General features: G+C 41.4%; 1 protein-coding gene across 1 annotated transcript in view; it reads left to right on the top strand.

Moving 5' to 3' along the window:
* cstpp1 (centriolar satellite-associated tubulin polyglutamylase complex regulator 1) overlaps nucleotides 1–13,160 on the top strand; it is a 458,657-nt gene that overhangs the window by 389,297 nt on the left and 56,200 nt on the right. Inside the window, exon 5 of the mRNA XM_068046902.1 lies at nucleotides 7,138–7,223. Within this exon, the coding sequence (XP_067903003.1) occupies nucleotides 7,138–7,223 (86 nt within the window). The remainder of the gene's footprint in view (nucleotides 1–7,137; nucleotides 7,224–13,160) is intronic.

Raw genomic sequence — 13,160 nt, 5'->3', positions numbered from 1 at the left:
CTTCACCTCAGTGAGTCCTTACTCACTGATCTCTAATTTTAATAGTAAAGGAACCAATTAGACAGGCTTTCTTAGGTTTAAACAAGAAAGATGTAAGTTTATTAGCCTTATCACTCTAACTCAGTTAAATTTACTAAAAGTCCGTGACGCAACCCCGTCAGTATGCCTACGCGATAAACGCACACACAAATAGATACAGAGGGGAGAAAGAATACAGTGGGGGGGGAGGCGGGGGTTGGAGAAGTAAATGGAATTCAGTTACTTTTTTAGTTGGATGTAAAGTCGTTGATTGGAGTTAAGTCCTGGAGTTCTCGTTGGGGCCTAGTGCACACTTTCAAACTTGTTTCGCTGGTACCAGAAGGCTGAAGAAGTCCTCTGCCTTGAAGCTTAAGCTGCTTCAGTGGGTCTCTGGAACTTTGCTGGAGAGAGAGGGACAGAGAGAGAGAGAGAGAGATGGTGCTTTCTTCGTGAAGTTCGTTTGTAGTCTGACCCAAACCTTTCTGTGAGGCACAATTCAATTAATTTCCAGGTTAGCCGGCAGGTTAGTCATGTGACCAGCTCTTTGTTTGAAACAGCATCGCCTACGATTGTTGTTGATTCTTCAAAGCTTACTAGACACACTTGGTGGGGGTGGGGGATGGAGTGCTGGCTCTTACACAGACAATGGCTCTCAGTGTCTTTTAATCATCACTGTTGACAAAACCCATCTCACTAATTGAATCAGGGAGCATTCCCATTGTTTCTCTATGCAACTGTCTCTCAGAGTGCATATGTGCAGCCATGTTTTCAACTGTTCAGCTCTGTGGTCTTTTTAAACAAGTTATGTTCAATGGCCAGTAAAAGTTCAAATATGATGAAATTAATATGTTTCCATTTGGCAGGTGTGTTTTCCGTCACACCTCTTGATGCTCTGATTTTTAAAAAATTATTTTTTGTCACTTTTCTCCCATCCTCCTATAAAGCAGCAAAAAAGCTGAGGTTTGGCTCCACAAGGACTTCCAGCTCTCTTGTACTTCATCCCTGATAGTAAAGGATGGCATAAGGACATTAATAAGAAGGGATCTGGCCTCAGAAGATCATGAAGTATGATCAGTTGGGTGGAAATTAGGAATAACAGAAGTCAGAAAACATTGGGGGGAGTAGTTTACAGGCCCCCTAACAGTAGTTATATTATTGGACAGAACATTAAATGGGGAAATTATTGGAGCATGTAAAAAAGGTAATGTATTTATTGTGGGGCACCTTAATCTGCATAAAGACTGTGACAATCAAATTGGCAACAGTGGTCTCGAAGATTAATTTGTAGAATGCTTTTGTGACAGTTTCTTGGAGAAATACATTGTAGAACCGACTAGGGATAAAGCTATCTTACATCTCATGTTGTGTAATAAAGCAGGGTTAATAAGCAATGTCATAGAAAAGGATCCACTGGGAAATAGTGATCATAATACCATTGAATTTCATGTCAAGTTTGAAAGTGACACATTTCAATCACAAACAAGATTCTTAAACTTAAACAAAGCCAATTATGAAGGTATGAGGGGAGAACTGGGTAAGGTTAATTGGGTAAGTAGACTGGAAGGTATAGTGGTAAATGAACAGTAGGAAACATTTAAAGAAACAATACAAAGGGTTCAACAAAAGTACATCAATTCAAAGACAAAAACTCATCAAGAAAGACCCATCCGTGGCTCACTCAGGAAGTTAAGGAGAGTATTAGACTAAAAGAAGTGGCTTACAATATTGCATAAAAATAGCAGCAAGCCTGAGGATTGGGAGTGTTTTAGAAACTAGCAAAGGGCCACCAAAAAATTGATAAAAAGGGAAAAAATAAAACATGAGAGTAAACTAGCCAGCAATATAAAAGCAGATTGTGAGAGCTTTTATAAGTACATAAAAAGGAAGAGAGTAGCTAAAGTAGACATTGGTCCCTTAGAGGCAGAGACAGGAGAAATCATCATGGGGAATGAGGAAATGGCAGAGACATTGAACAAATATTTGTGTCTGTCTTCACAGTACAAGACACAAGTTCCATACCAGAAATAAGCAGTAACCTAGGGGCTAAAAAGAGTGAGGAATTTAAGGATTTTGATATCGGCTGAGAAAAAGTATTAGAGAAACTTGAGGGACTAAAATCTGATAAGTCCCCGGGACCAGATGGCCTACATCCTAGGGTTCTAAAGGATATAACTGCAGAGATAGTGGATGCGCTGGCTATGATTTTCTAGAATTCCTTAGATTCAGGAATGGTCCTGTCAGATTGGAAATTGGCAAATGTGACGTTACTTTTCGAGAAAGGAGATAGAGAGAAAAGAGGGAACTATAGGCCAGTTAACCTAATATCAGTCATTGGGAGGATGCTGGAAACTATTATTAAAGAAGTCTTAACATTGTACTTGTAAAAGCATAGTATGATTAGAACAAGTCAGCATGGTTTTACTAAAGGGAGACCCTGTCTGACAAATTTATTAGAGTTTTCTGAAAGTGTAACTAGCAGGGTAGATAAAGGAGAACCAGTAGATGTAGTATACCTGGATTTTCAAAAGACATTTGATAAGGTGCCACATAAAAGATTAATAGGCAAGATAAGGGCTCATGATGCTGGGGATAATATATTAGTGTGGATAGAGGATTGGTTAACTGACAGGAAGCAGAGAGTGCGCATAAATGAGGCATTTACAAGTTGGTAGGCAGTAAATAGTGGGGCATCGCAAGGATCAGTGCTGGGGCCTCAGCTATTTACACTCTATGTTAATGACTTGGATGAAGAGACAGAGAGTAGTGTATCTAGGTTTGCTGATGATACAAAGCTTGGTGGAAAGGTAAGCTACGGGCAAGATGTAGAGAGGCTGCAAAGAGATATAGACAGGTTAAGGAGTGGGCAACAAGATGGCAATTAGAGTATAATGTAGGGAAGTGTGAAGTTGTTCACTTCAGTCGTAAACATAGAAAAGCAGGATATTTTTTCAACAAAGTGACTGCTGACAACGCAGCCTCCACCGCCAATGTCATAAGAGCACTCCCAGTTTCACACATGTGCAGAACAGATGCTTGCTGCCAGTATGGTGCTGTGCATGCGCGTGAAAATGTAATTCGTTGCTCGCCTCGCCACTTCGCGTCACTTGGCTCCCTCCCACTTCTGGTCCCCGCTACTGGTCCCTGCACCCTCCTGCCTCTGGTCCCCAGTACTGGGCCCCACTCCCTCCTGCTTCTGGTCCCCGCGCTCCCTCCCACTTCTTGTCCCCGATACTGGGTCTCACTCCCTCCCGCTTCTGGTCCCTGGTACTGGTCCCCGCTCCCTCCCCCTTCTGGTCCCTGGTACTGGCCCCCACTCCCTCCCACTTCTGGTCCCCGGTACTGTCCCCGCTCCCTCCCGCTTCTGGTCTCTGCTACTGGTCCCGCTCCCTCCCGCTTCTGGTCCCTGGTACTGGTCCCGCTCCCTCCCACTTCTGGTCCCCGGTACTGTCCCCGCTCCCTCCCGCTTCTGGTCCCTGTTACTGGTCCCGCTCCCTCCCGCTTCTGGTCCCTGGTACTGGTCCGCTCCCTCCCACTTCTGGTCCCCGGTACTGGTCCCTGCTCTCTCCCACTTCTAGTCCCTGGTACTGGTCCCCACTCCCTGCCACTCCTGGTCCCTGCGCAGGGGAAGCATAGAAGAGAGAGAGTGACAAGATAGGCAGGGGAGGGGAAGAAGACTGTGAGCGTAAGGGAGCGGGGCAGCGAGTGGCTGAGGGGGAAGAAGGGTCGAGCCCACAGATTCTGTTGAAATGCACACACAATCCTGCACATGCAGCTATCCTGAAGCTCAGGCCTAAACACAAAGTTCACTGAAGTGATGCTGGATCAAGTTATTGATTTGGCTTGTATTACAACACAGAAGCAGCCCTCTGCCGGTGTTCATGCTAAACACAAGCTCCCAGGATTTATCTGTTCCAATTTCCAAAATGTTAGAAATCTCTTTTTAAAATGCTCACTGGTTTAAAATTCGGGGTTGTGTCCTGAAATAATCATCAATAAAATTAATTAAACCACCCGCTGTGGGGAGAAGGAGCGGGGACCACAAGTGGCCATTTTGGTTTCATTTGTTTTCACTTTTGTGATATATTGAGCAGCACCATCTTTGCTACTGGCAGCTGCCAAAACACTGCAGTGACATTAAAGTGCATGAGGCTGCATTTGTGCATGTGTAAGTACTGCACCACCTAGTGGTTGCATTATCAGCAAATGCAGCCTTTTTTAAAAGGTGTGAAACTGGTAAGTGTTGATGTTCAGACAGACGTGGGAGTACTCGTACAAGGAACACACAAAGTTAACGTGCAGGTGCAACAGGCTATTAGGAAAGCAAATGGCATGTTGTCCTTTATTGCAAGGGGATTGGAGTACAGGAATAAAGGAGTCTTACTCAAATTGTACAGGGCTTTGGTGAGACAGCACCTGGAATACTGTGTGTAGTTTTGGTCTCCACATTTAAGAAAGGATATACTTGCACTGGAGGCAATGCAGCGAAGATTTACTTAATTGGTCCCTGGAATGAGGGGGTTGTCCTATGATGAGAGGCTGAGTAAATTGGGCCTATATTCTCTGGAGTTTAGAAGAATGAGAAGCGATCTACTTGAGACATACAAGAATCTAAAAGGGCTTGATAGGGTAGAAGCTGAGAGATTGTTCCCACCAGTCAGGGAATCTAGAACACAGGGACACAGTCTCAGGATAAGGGGCCAATCATTCAGGACTGAGATGAACAGAAATTACTTCACTCAAAGGGCTGTGAATCTTTGGAATTCTCTACCCCAGAGGGTTGTGGATGCTCCATCAATGACAGCTAAGCCTGATCCTCTCCTCGCGTGTACTTTATAGCAGATGCAGTATCAAGGACAAGCAGGGACTCTCTTGATCTTTCCTCTCCCAAACCCAAGGTGCTAAGGCTATTTGTAGTAAACCTGTGACCCTGTCTTAGACCAGATAATTCTATCACAAAGCAATAGTCATATCTTGTTTTCTCTGCTCTTCGTGTCTTAAAACGACACTATGTTTTTTTTTTATTCATTCATGGGATGTAGGCATCACTGGCCAGGCCAGCATTTATTGCCCATCCCTAATTGCCCTTGAGAAGGTGGTGGTGAGCTGCCTTCTTGAACCACTGCAGTCCATTTGGGGTAGGTATGCCCACAGTGCTGTTAGGAAGGGAGTTCCAGGATTTTGACCCAGCGACAGTGAAGGAACGGCGATATAGTTCCAAGTCAGGATGGTGTGTGACTTGGAGGGGAACATGCAGGTGGTGGTGTTCCGATTTATTTGCTGCCCTTGTCCTTCTAGTTGGTAGAGGTCGCGGGTTTGGAAGGTGCTGTCTAAGGAGCCTTGGTGCATTGCTGCAGTGCATCTTGTAGATGGTACACACTGCTGCCACTGTGCATCGGTGGTGGAGGGAGTGAATGTTTGTAGATGGGGTGCCAATCAAGTGGGCTGCTTTGGCATGCTCGGATGGCGTCGAGCTTCTTGAGTGTTGTTGGAGCTGCACCCATCCAGGCAAGTGGAGAGTATTCCATCACACTCCTGACTTATGCCTTGTAGATGGTGGACTGGCTTTGGGGAGTCAGGAGGTGAGTTACTCGCCTCAGGATTCCTAGCCTCTGACCTGCTCTTGGAATCCTGAGGCGTATGTACTATGTACCCCATTTACTTATTTAAGCATCAGACGGGGCCCTAATAACTAATCATCAGAGTTCACACTTCTGAAGTATGGACCAAAAGGAAGACCAGTTGCATTCAACATGAATTGATTGCGAACCACATATACGACTGAGCAATTACCAATAATGATGGTCTGCTGATTTGAGCAGCATTGAGCCAGCAATAAATGCCAATTAAATGTTTAATGTTGGCGAAAGTAGATATGACAGGTGGTTTTACAGATGGTTAAAACATTAAAAAACAAAGTTTAAAAAGGCTAACTGTTATCCACTTTGAAAATGTTGTTTGGCACTGGTCGCTATTATACTAGAGCCAGTGTAAAGCTGAACTGATTTGCCATTACATCACTGAGGTGTTCTTACACAACTTGCCAAAATTGATTCTGCTATCTGATCGGATGTCTCACTCCCTAATTATAATACAGATTTGTATCAGTGTGGAGCATTTCGCCATATGCACTGCATGATAATGAGAGATCATCTCATGTCAGTATTTTTTATATTATTCCCAGTCATTTCTTCTGACGTACTGGGAGAACATGCATTTTATGTTCTGAAACTTCCCTGCTTCAACAGCACAGAAATGACTGCTAATGCCTGCATAGGGGAAAGAAGTTCAGCACTGGAGTAAAGTTGGCCTTTTCAGACTGGAGATAAACTGTGTGGCCCAAGAATAACGTCTCGGCTACCCAGAGAACAATAATTGAATATTTCCCTGCATTTATTAAGAGCAGGTCTCTTTTGTACTGTAAATGGGAAGTCAAGAGACTTGCACACAGTCAGTGCCTAGGCTGTAGGTACACTAGGCACTTCTAACCCCTATTCCTCTCTGCACAGCAAATTGGGCATGTGGGTTAGGCTCAGGCTCTGTGCCCAATAACATGAAGCCCTGCCGGTTTAAATGCCAAAGCACTTTGGGTACAGTGGGACATGCTGCCAGCCCCACTGTTTGTATAACATTATAATAAGTATGCTGCACTTTCCAATGTACAATATTAGCAATTAACTCTGTTTGACAAGCAACTTTAAAAATCAAATAATAAGATTTTTCACTTTGTTGGTAAAATAAATTATTTATTATATTCCTATATATACTATTAATTATTCAGCAGTTGCAGGAATATATATTAATTATTAATAAGAATAAGCTATTTCACTTTCTATGTTGCCTGATATATTGTAGTAATTAAAATTTTAGACTTTGGATGTCAAGAAATAAGATTTTAATAATGTTTATAGTTATGCCTATTGATTTATCATTAAAATTAATTAACTAATGAATAAATGTCACTCTGCTATAATATCTTTTGGCAAGGAGGTTGCTTTAAAATAGGCATTTGTTTCAAAAAGATTTTTTTTTTAACCACCAGTTCTAACCTAATTATAAAGCTTATTTTGTGAACTTGCAGCAATATCTCAATCTCTATTCAATTATTTTGACTTGTTGCAGGATTGTTCTCATGGATGATGCTATGGACTGCCCAATGTCCTTTGTGGACTTTTTATATGCATTCCAGATTCAATTATGCTATTGTGGTAAGTTCAAATCTCATTGCTTACTCATTTCATCAGGGTGAATGAACAGCCATGATCTAATTGAATGGTGGAACAGTCTCAATGACCTACTCCTGAATCTATATACTGTAAGTCAGAGTGGATGATATATCGATGGACAATCCATGGTAGCAGCTTCCTGGATAACAGTTATTTGTATAACAAGGATATCTAACTGAATAATACAAGCAGTGGAGACAAAAGTATGTTATAACATTGGGATTTAATGCTTTTTTTATAATATTGTGCTGAATTAGCATGTATTAGTTTATGTCTTGATTGTAGTTTGCTTGTTATGGTTTCTCATTAAAATATTTTTAACACTGGAAGATTCATTAGGACAAGTTTTGGTCAAGAGTCAGAACTCAAAGCAGTAATCTGCTAAAGGACCACTCAAACTCACCAGTGAGTCTCATTTTTAACAATAGCATTTATGCAACATAAATATACATGGTTTTACATAAATAAACTCTACATTGCAACACATGAACATCTAAAAAGCAAACAATGCAATGTGGTTTAATGCCTCCCCCTCCTTATTACAAGCATGTTGCTTTTCTAAGTATGCCTCCTGTCCTTCGCCATGGCTGGCTACTCACTCCTTCTGCAAGTATGACCACATTCTTTAGGCTATTTTATTTAACTAACATAACCAGGTACTTTTTAGTTAAAAAATACAGAGTTGGTGAATGATATTGTTCCAAAAAGACAATGGAAGGACAGAGCCTTAAGTGGGATCAAGGACAAAAAAATTAAACAAAACAAGCAAAAAAAAATCTCTTCCCTTAATTTTTTTTGTAGTATGGGAGAGCAGCTGCATAGAGAAAACAAATAGGCTACCAAATGGCACTGAGAAGAAAGCTGAGCACACAATCTTAACAAGGGCCAATTTCACAAGATTTCAAAATACTGCAAGATTTGTCCCAAACATTGTGTCAACACAATTTCGGCTATTTAAGAGAAAACAGCTGAAATTGTGAGTGAACCTGGGGAGAATAGCAGAATTGGGCCTCCATCAGAAGCTGTAGCAGAGCCTCAAGAAGGCTGCAGTTGGCCCTTGGGGTTTATTATGACTAACCCTTAAAACAGGTTTGGATACCCTTTTCATTTTCCCTTTCTTCCTGTTGTAAAGTACTGGTCCCTCACAGCTGAGATTACAAATTAACAATGTGGAGGACCAAGAAACTGATAAAGAGATAATAAAAGATGAAAGTAAACTGGCAAGAAACATTAAAATTGACTGTAAAAGCTTCTGTAGATACGTAAAAAGGCAAAGACAAATGTGGAATAAAAACAAGAAATGCTGGAACTACTCAGCAGGTCTGGCAGCTTCTGTGGAGAGAGAAGCAGAGTTAATGTTTCAAGTCAGTGACCTTCATCAGAATGGGCCCCAGTTCTGATGAAAGGTCACTGATCTGAAATGTTAACTCTGCTTCTCTCTCCACACATGCTGCCAGACCTGCCGAGCAGTTCCGGCATTTCTTTTTTTTTTCAGATTTCCAGCATCTGCAGTATTTTGCTTTTATTAAAGACAAATGTGGGCCCACTACAGGCAGAAACGGAAGAATTTATGATGGAGAATAAGGAAATGGCAGAGAAACTAAACAAATACTTTGTGTCTGTCTTCATGGAGGAAGATACCAAAAATCCTCCCAGGAATACTAGAGAACCAAGGGACTAAAGGGATTGAGGAACTGAAAGAAATTAGTATCAGTAAAAAAGTAGTACTGGAGAAATTAATGGGACTGCAAGTTGATAAATTGCCTGGACTGATGATCTACATCCCAGAGTGTTGAAAGAGGTGGCTGTAGAGATAGTGGATACATTGGTGGTCATCTTCCAAAATTCTATAGATTCTGGAATGGTTTTTGAAGTTTGGAAGGTAGCAAATGTAACCCCACTATTTAAAAAAAAAAGAGGGAGAGAGAAAACAGGGAACTACAGACCTGTTAGCCTGACATCAGTAGTAGGAAAAATGCTAGAATCTATTATAAAGGATGTGATAACTGGACACTTAGAAAATAATGGTTAGATTGGGCAGAATTGACATGGATTTATGAAAGGGAAATCATGTTTGACAAACCTGTTAGAGTTTTTGGAGGATGTAACTAGCAGAATAGATAAGGGGGAACCAGTGGATGTGGTGTATTTGGATTTTCAGAAGGCTTTTGGTAAGGTCCCACACAAGAGGTTAATAAGCAAAATTAGAGCACATGGGATTGGAGCTAATATGCTGGCATGGATTGAGAATTGGTTAATGGACAGAAAACAGAGAGTAAGAATAAACAGGTCATTTTCAAGTTGGCAGGCTGTGACTCGTGGGGTACCACAAGGATCAGTGCTTGGACCCCAGCTATTCACAATCTTTATCAATGATTTGGATGTGTGGACCAAATGTAATATTTCCAAGTTTGCTGATGACACTAAACTAGGTTGGAATTTGAGTTATGAGGAGGATGTAAAGAGGCTTCAAGGGGATTTAGACAGACTAAGCGAGTGGGCAAGAACATGCCAGATGGAATATAATGCCGAAAAATGTAAAAGGTCGACACTTTGGTAGGAAAAATAAAAATGCAGACTTTCTTAAATGGTGAGAGATTCGGAAGTGTTGCTGTCCAAAGGGACCTGGATGTCCTTGTTCATAAGGCACTGAAAGCTAACATGCAGGTGCAGCAAGCAATCAGGAAGACTTGGCTTTTATTGCAAGAGGATTTGAGTATAGGAGTAAAGAAGTCTGGCTGCAATTATATAGAGCCTTGGTAACACCGCACCTGGAGTATCATGTACAGTTTTGGTCTCCTTACCTAAGGAAGAATATATTTGTCATAGAGGGAATGCAACAAAGGTTCACCAGACTGATCCCTGGGATGGCAGGATTGTCCTATGAGGAGAGATTGAGGAGACTGGTCCTATATTTTCTTGAGTTTAGAAGAATGAGAGGTGATCTCATTGAAGCATTCAAAATTTTTACATGGATTAACAGGGTGGATACAAGAAGGATGTTTCCCCTGGCTGAGGTGTCTAGAACCAGGGGACACAGTCTCAGAATAAGAGGTAGGCCATTTAGGACTGAGATGAGGAGGAATTTCTTCACTTAGAGGGTGGTGAATCTTTGGAATTCTCTACCGCAGAGGTTGGGGAGGCTGAGTCATTGAGTATATTCAAGACAGAGATCGATAGAATGCTAGATATTAAAGATTATCAAAGGATATGGGGATAGTAGAGGAAAATGGCGTTGAGGTAGAAGATCAGCCATGATCTAGTTGAATAGCCAAACAGGCTCGAGGAGCTGAATGGCCTACTCCTGCTCCTATTTCCTATGTTTCTATGTCCTCCCATTCTGTAGTGATGTGCACTTGGAACATCAGAATGCTGAGCTTCACTTTTGTGTTACAAAAGTGATATTCTGCGGTCACAGCAGAATATCTCCCCAGCCCACAAGAAAACTAAACTAAAAATAAATATTTCTTCAATTTTATGTTTTAGTACCTTTCAATTTAATTTTAAAATCATTTGGCTGTGTGAATATAAAATTAACTGCTATCAACAAAAATTAAAGGAAGCACCAAAAGTGATACAAAGCAAAATGGTTTTCAGTTTAGTCCTCTGCTTTAAATTGACACTTCAAACTCATGTTAAGACTTGCGTGATTGTGGCTGATTTCCATACTTTGCACTTTATTTTCCACAGTAATAACAGTTTTAGTAGAAAATGACACTAAACCACAGATTATTTTTGGGTAGCCACATCTAAACATATATACATCATGGCACTGTTTAGATAACTAATTAGGATATAAAACATGATTCGCAGTTATTCAAGTAGGCAAAAAAAGAAACAATTTTAAAGTAGGATGTTCACATCAGTATAAAACACAGAAATGCTGCACATTTGAAGAGCTCTTGAATTCTGAAATAACTAATCTTAATGCATCAAGGCAGATGTTTCAACAGAAGGTGGACTCCATTGGGACCTATCGACTTGAGAGGGGGGAAACTGCATTAAGCATTCAAAAGACTCAGGCACAGCAGAGAGCTTCTGAGAAAGAAGGTAAAACAAAGGGAGTGAAAGGACTAAAATGGAACCACTAACCTAAAGAAGTCTTTAAAAAAAGCCAACATAGACTGCAACAAATTAATTAAAAAGAAAACACCTAAATTAAATTCAAAGGCAAAGGGGCTAATTAAGAGTCAAAAAGGGAATACCTGAGGGAAGTAATTATTAAAAGAGAACATCAGACAGAATTGAAATCAAAATGCAACACCAGAGGTAAAAAAAGGAGGCAACCGGAAAAATATAATGAAGAAAGGAACAGGCAAGGAGAGCATAACTAAGATGGATTGCATGAGGTGTGTTTTCTGTGGGATGCTCACAAATGATACAGCATAGGAGTAAAACCTTGCAAAAATTTTGTTTATCAGGAAGCTTAAAGAAAGATGCCTTTTTTATTTGTTTGTGGGATGTTGGTATCGCTGGCAAGGCCAGCATTTATTGCCCATCCCTAATGGTCCTTGCCTTGGAGAGCAAGATGCAAGAACTTAAAAAGGCAGACTGATGAAAGGGGAATTTTGACATTGAATGGAAAGTATTGAATTCAATAAGTGAGTCATCTTAGAGAAGTGATATGGTGAGCCTAACATCAGACCTCAGAGCAATCATACAATCATAGATTCATAGAAAGTTTAAGGCACAGAAAGAGGCCACTTGGCCCATTGTGTCTGTGCCGGCCGGAAAACGATCCACCTATTCTAATCCCACCTTCCAGAATTTGCTCCGTAACCCTGCAGATTACGGCACTTGAGGTGCATATTCAGACTCATTTTGAATGAGTTGAGGGTCTCTGCCTCAACTACCCTTTCAGGCAGTGAGTTCCAGACCCCCACCACCCTCTGGGTGTAACAGTTTTTCCTCATCTCCCCTCTAATTTTTCTACCTATCACTTTAAATCTATGCCCCCTTGTCACTGACCTCTTTGCTAAGTTGAATAGATCCTTCACCTCCACTCTATCCAGGCCCCTCAAAATTTTGTACATTTCAATCAGATCTCCCCTCAGCCTTCTCTGTTCCAAGGAGAACAACCCCAGCCTATCCAATCTTTCCTCATAGCTGCATTTTTCCAGTCCTGGCAACATCCTCATAAATCTCCTCTGTACCCTCTCTGGCGCAATTACATCCTTTCTGTAATGAGGTGACCAGAACTGCACACAGTACTCAAGCTGTGGCCTAACCAATGAGTTATACAGTTCTAGCGTAACCTCCCTGCTCTTATATTCTACACCTCGGCTAATAAAGGAAAGGATTCCATATCCCTTCTTAACGACCTTATCAACTTGTCCTGCTACCTTCAGGGATCTGTGGACATTCACTCCAAGGTCCCTTACTTCCTCCACACTTCTCAGTATTTTCCCATTAATCGTCTATTCCTTTGCCTTGTTTGAACTCCCCAAGTGCAACACCTCACACTTCTCCAAGTTGAATTCCATTTGGCACTTTTGTGCCCATCTGACCAGACCATCAATATCTTCCTGCAGCCTACAGCTATCCTCCTCGCTGTCTACCACACGGCCAATCTTTGTGTTGTCTGCAAACTTCTTGATCATGCCCCCTATATTTATGTCCAAATCATTAATATGCATCACAAAAAGCAGGGGATCCAGTACTGAGCCCTGTGGGAACACCACTGGAAACAGCCCTCCAGTCGCTAAAACAGCCGTCAACAATTACTCTTTGTTTCCTGCCACTAAGCCAATTTTGTATCCACCTTGCTGCATTTCCCTGGATTCCATGGGATTTCATCTGGCCTAGGTGATTTATCAACTTGCAAGGATGCTAATCCCATTAATACTTCCTCTCTCCCTATGTTTATCACATCCAATGCTTCACACTCTTCCTCCTTAACTACAATATTTGCATTGTCCC

The sequence above is a fragment of the Heterodontus francisci genome, chromosome 14 (assembly GCF_036365525.1).
Source record: "Heterodontus francisci isolate sHetFra1 chromosome 14, sHetFra1.hap1, whole genome shotgun sequence".
Lineage (NCBI taxonomy): Eukaryota > Metazoa > Chordata > Chondrichthyes > Heterodontiformes > Heterodontidae > Heterodontus > Heterodontus francisci.
Note: the sequence above shows the minus strand (reverse complement) of the source record. Positions and strands in the feature narration are given on the sequence as shown.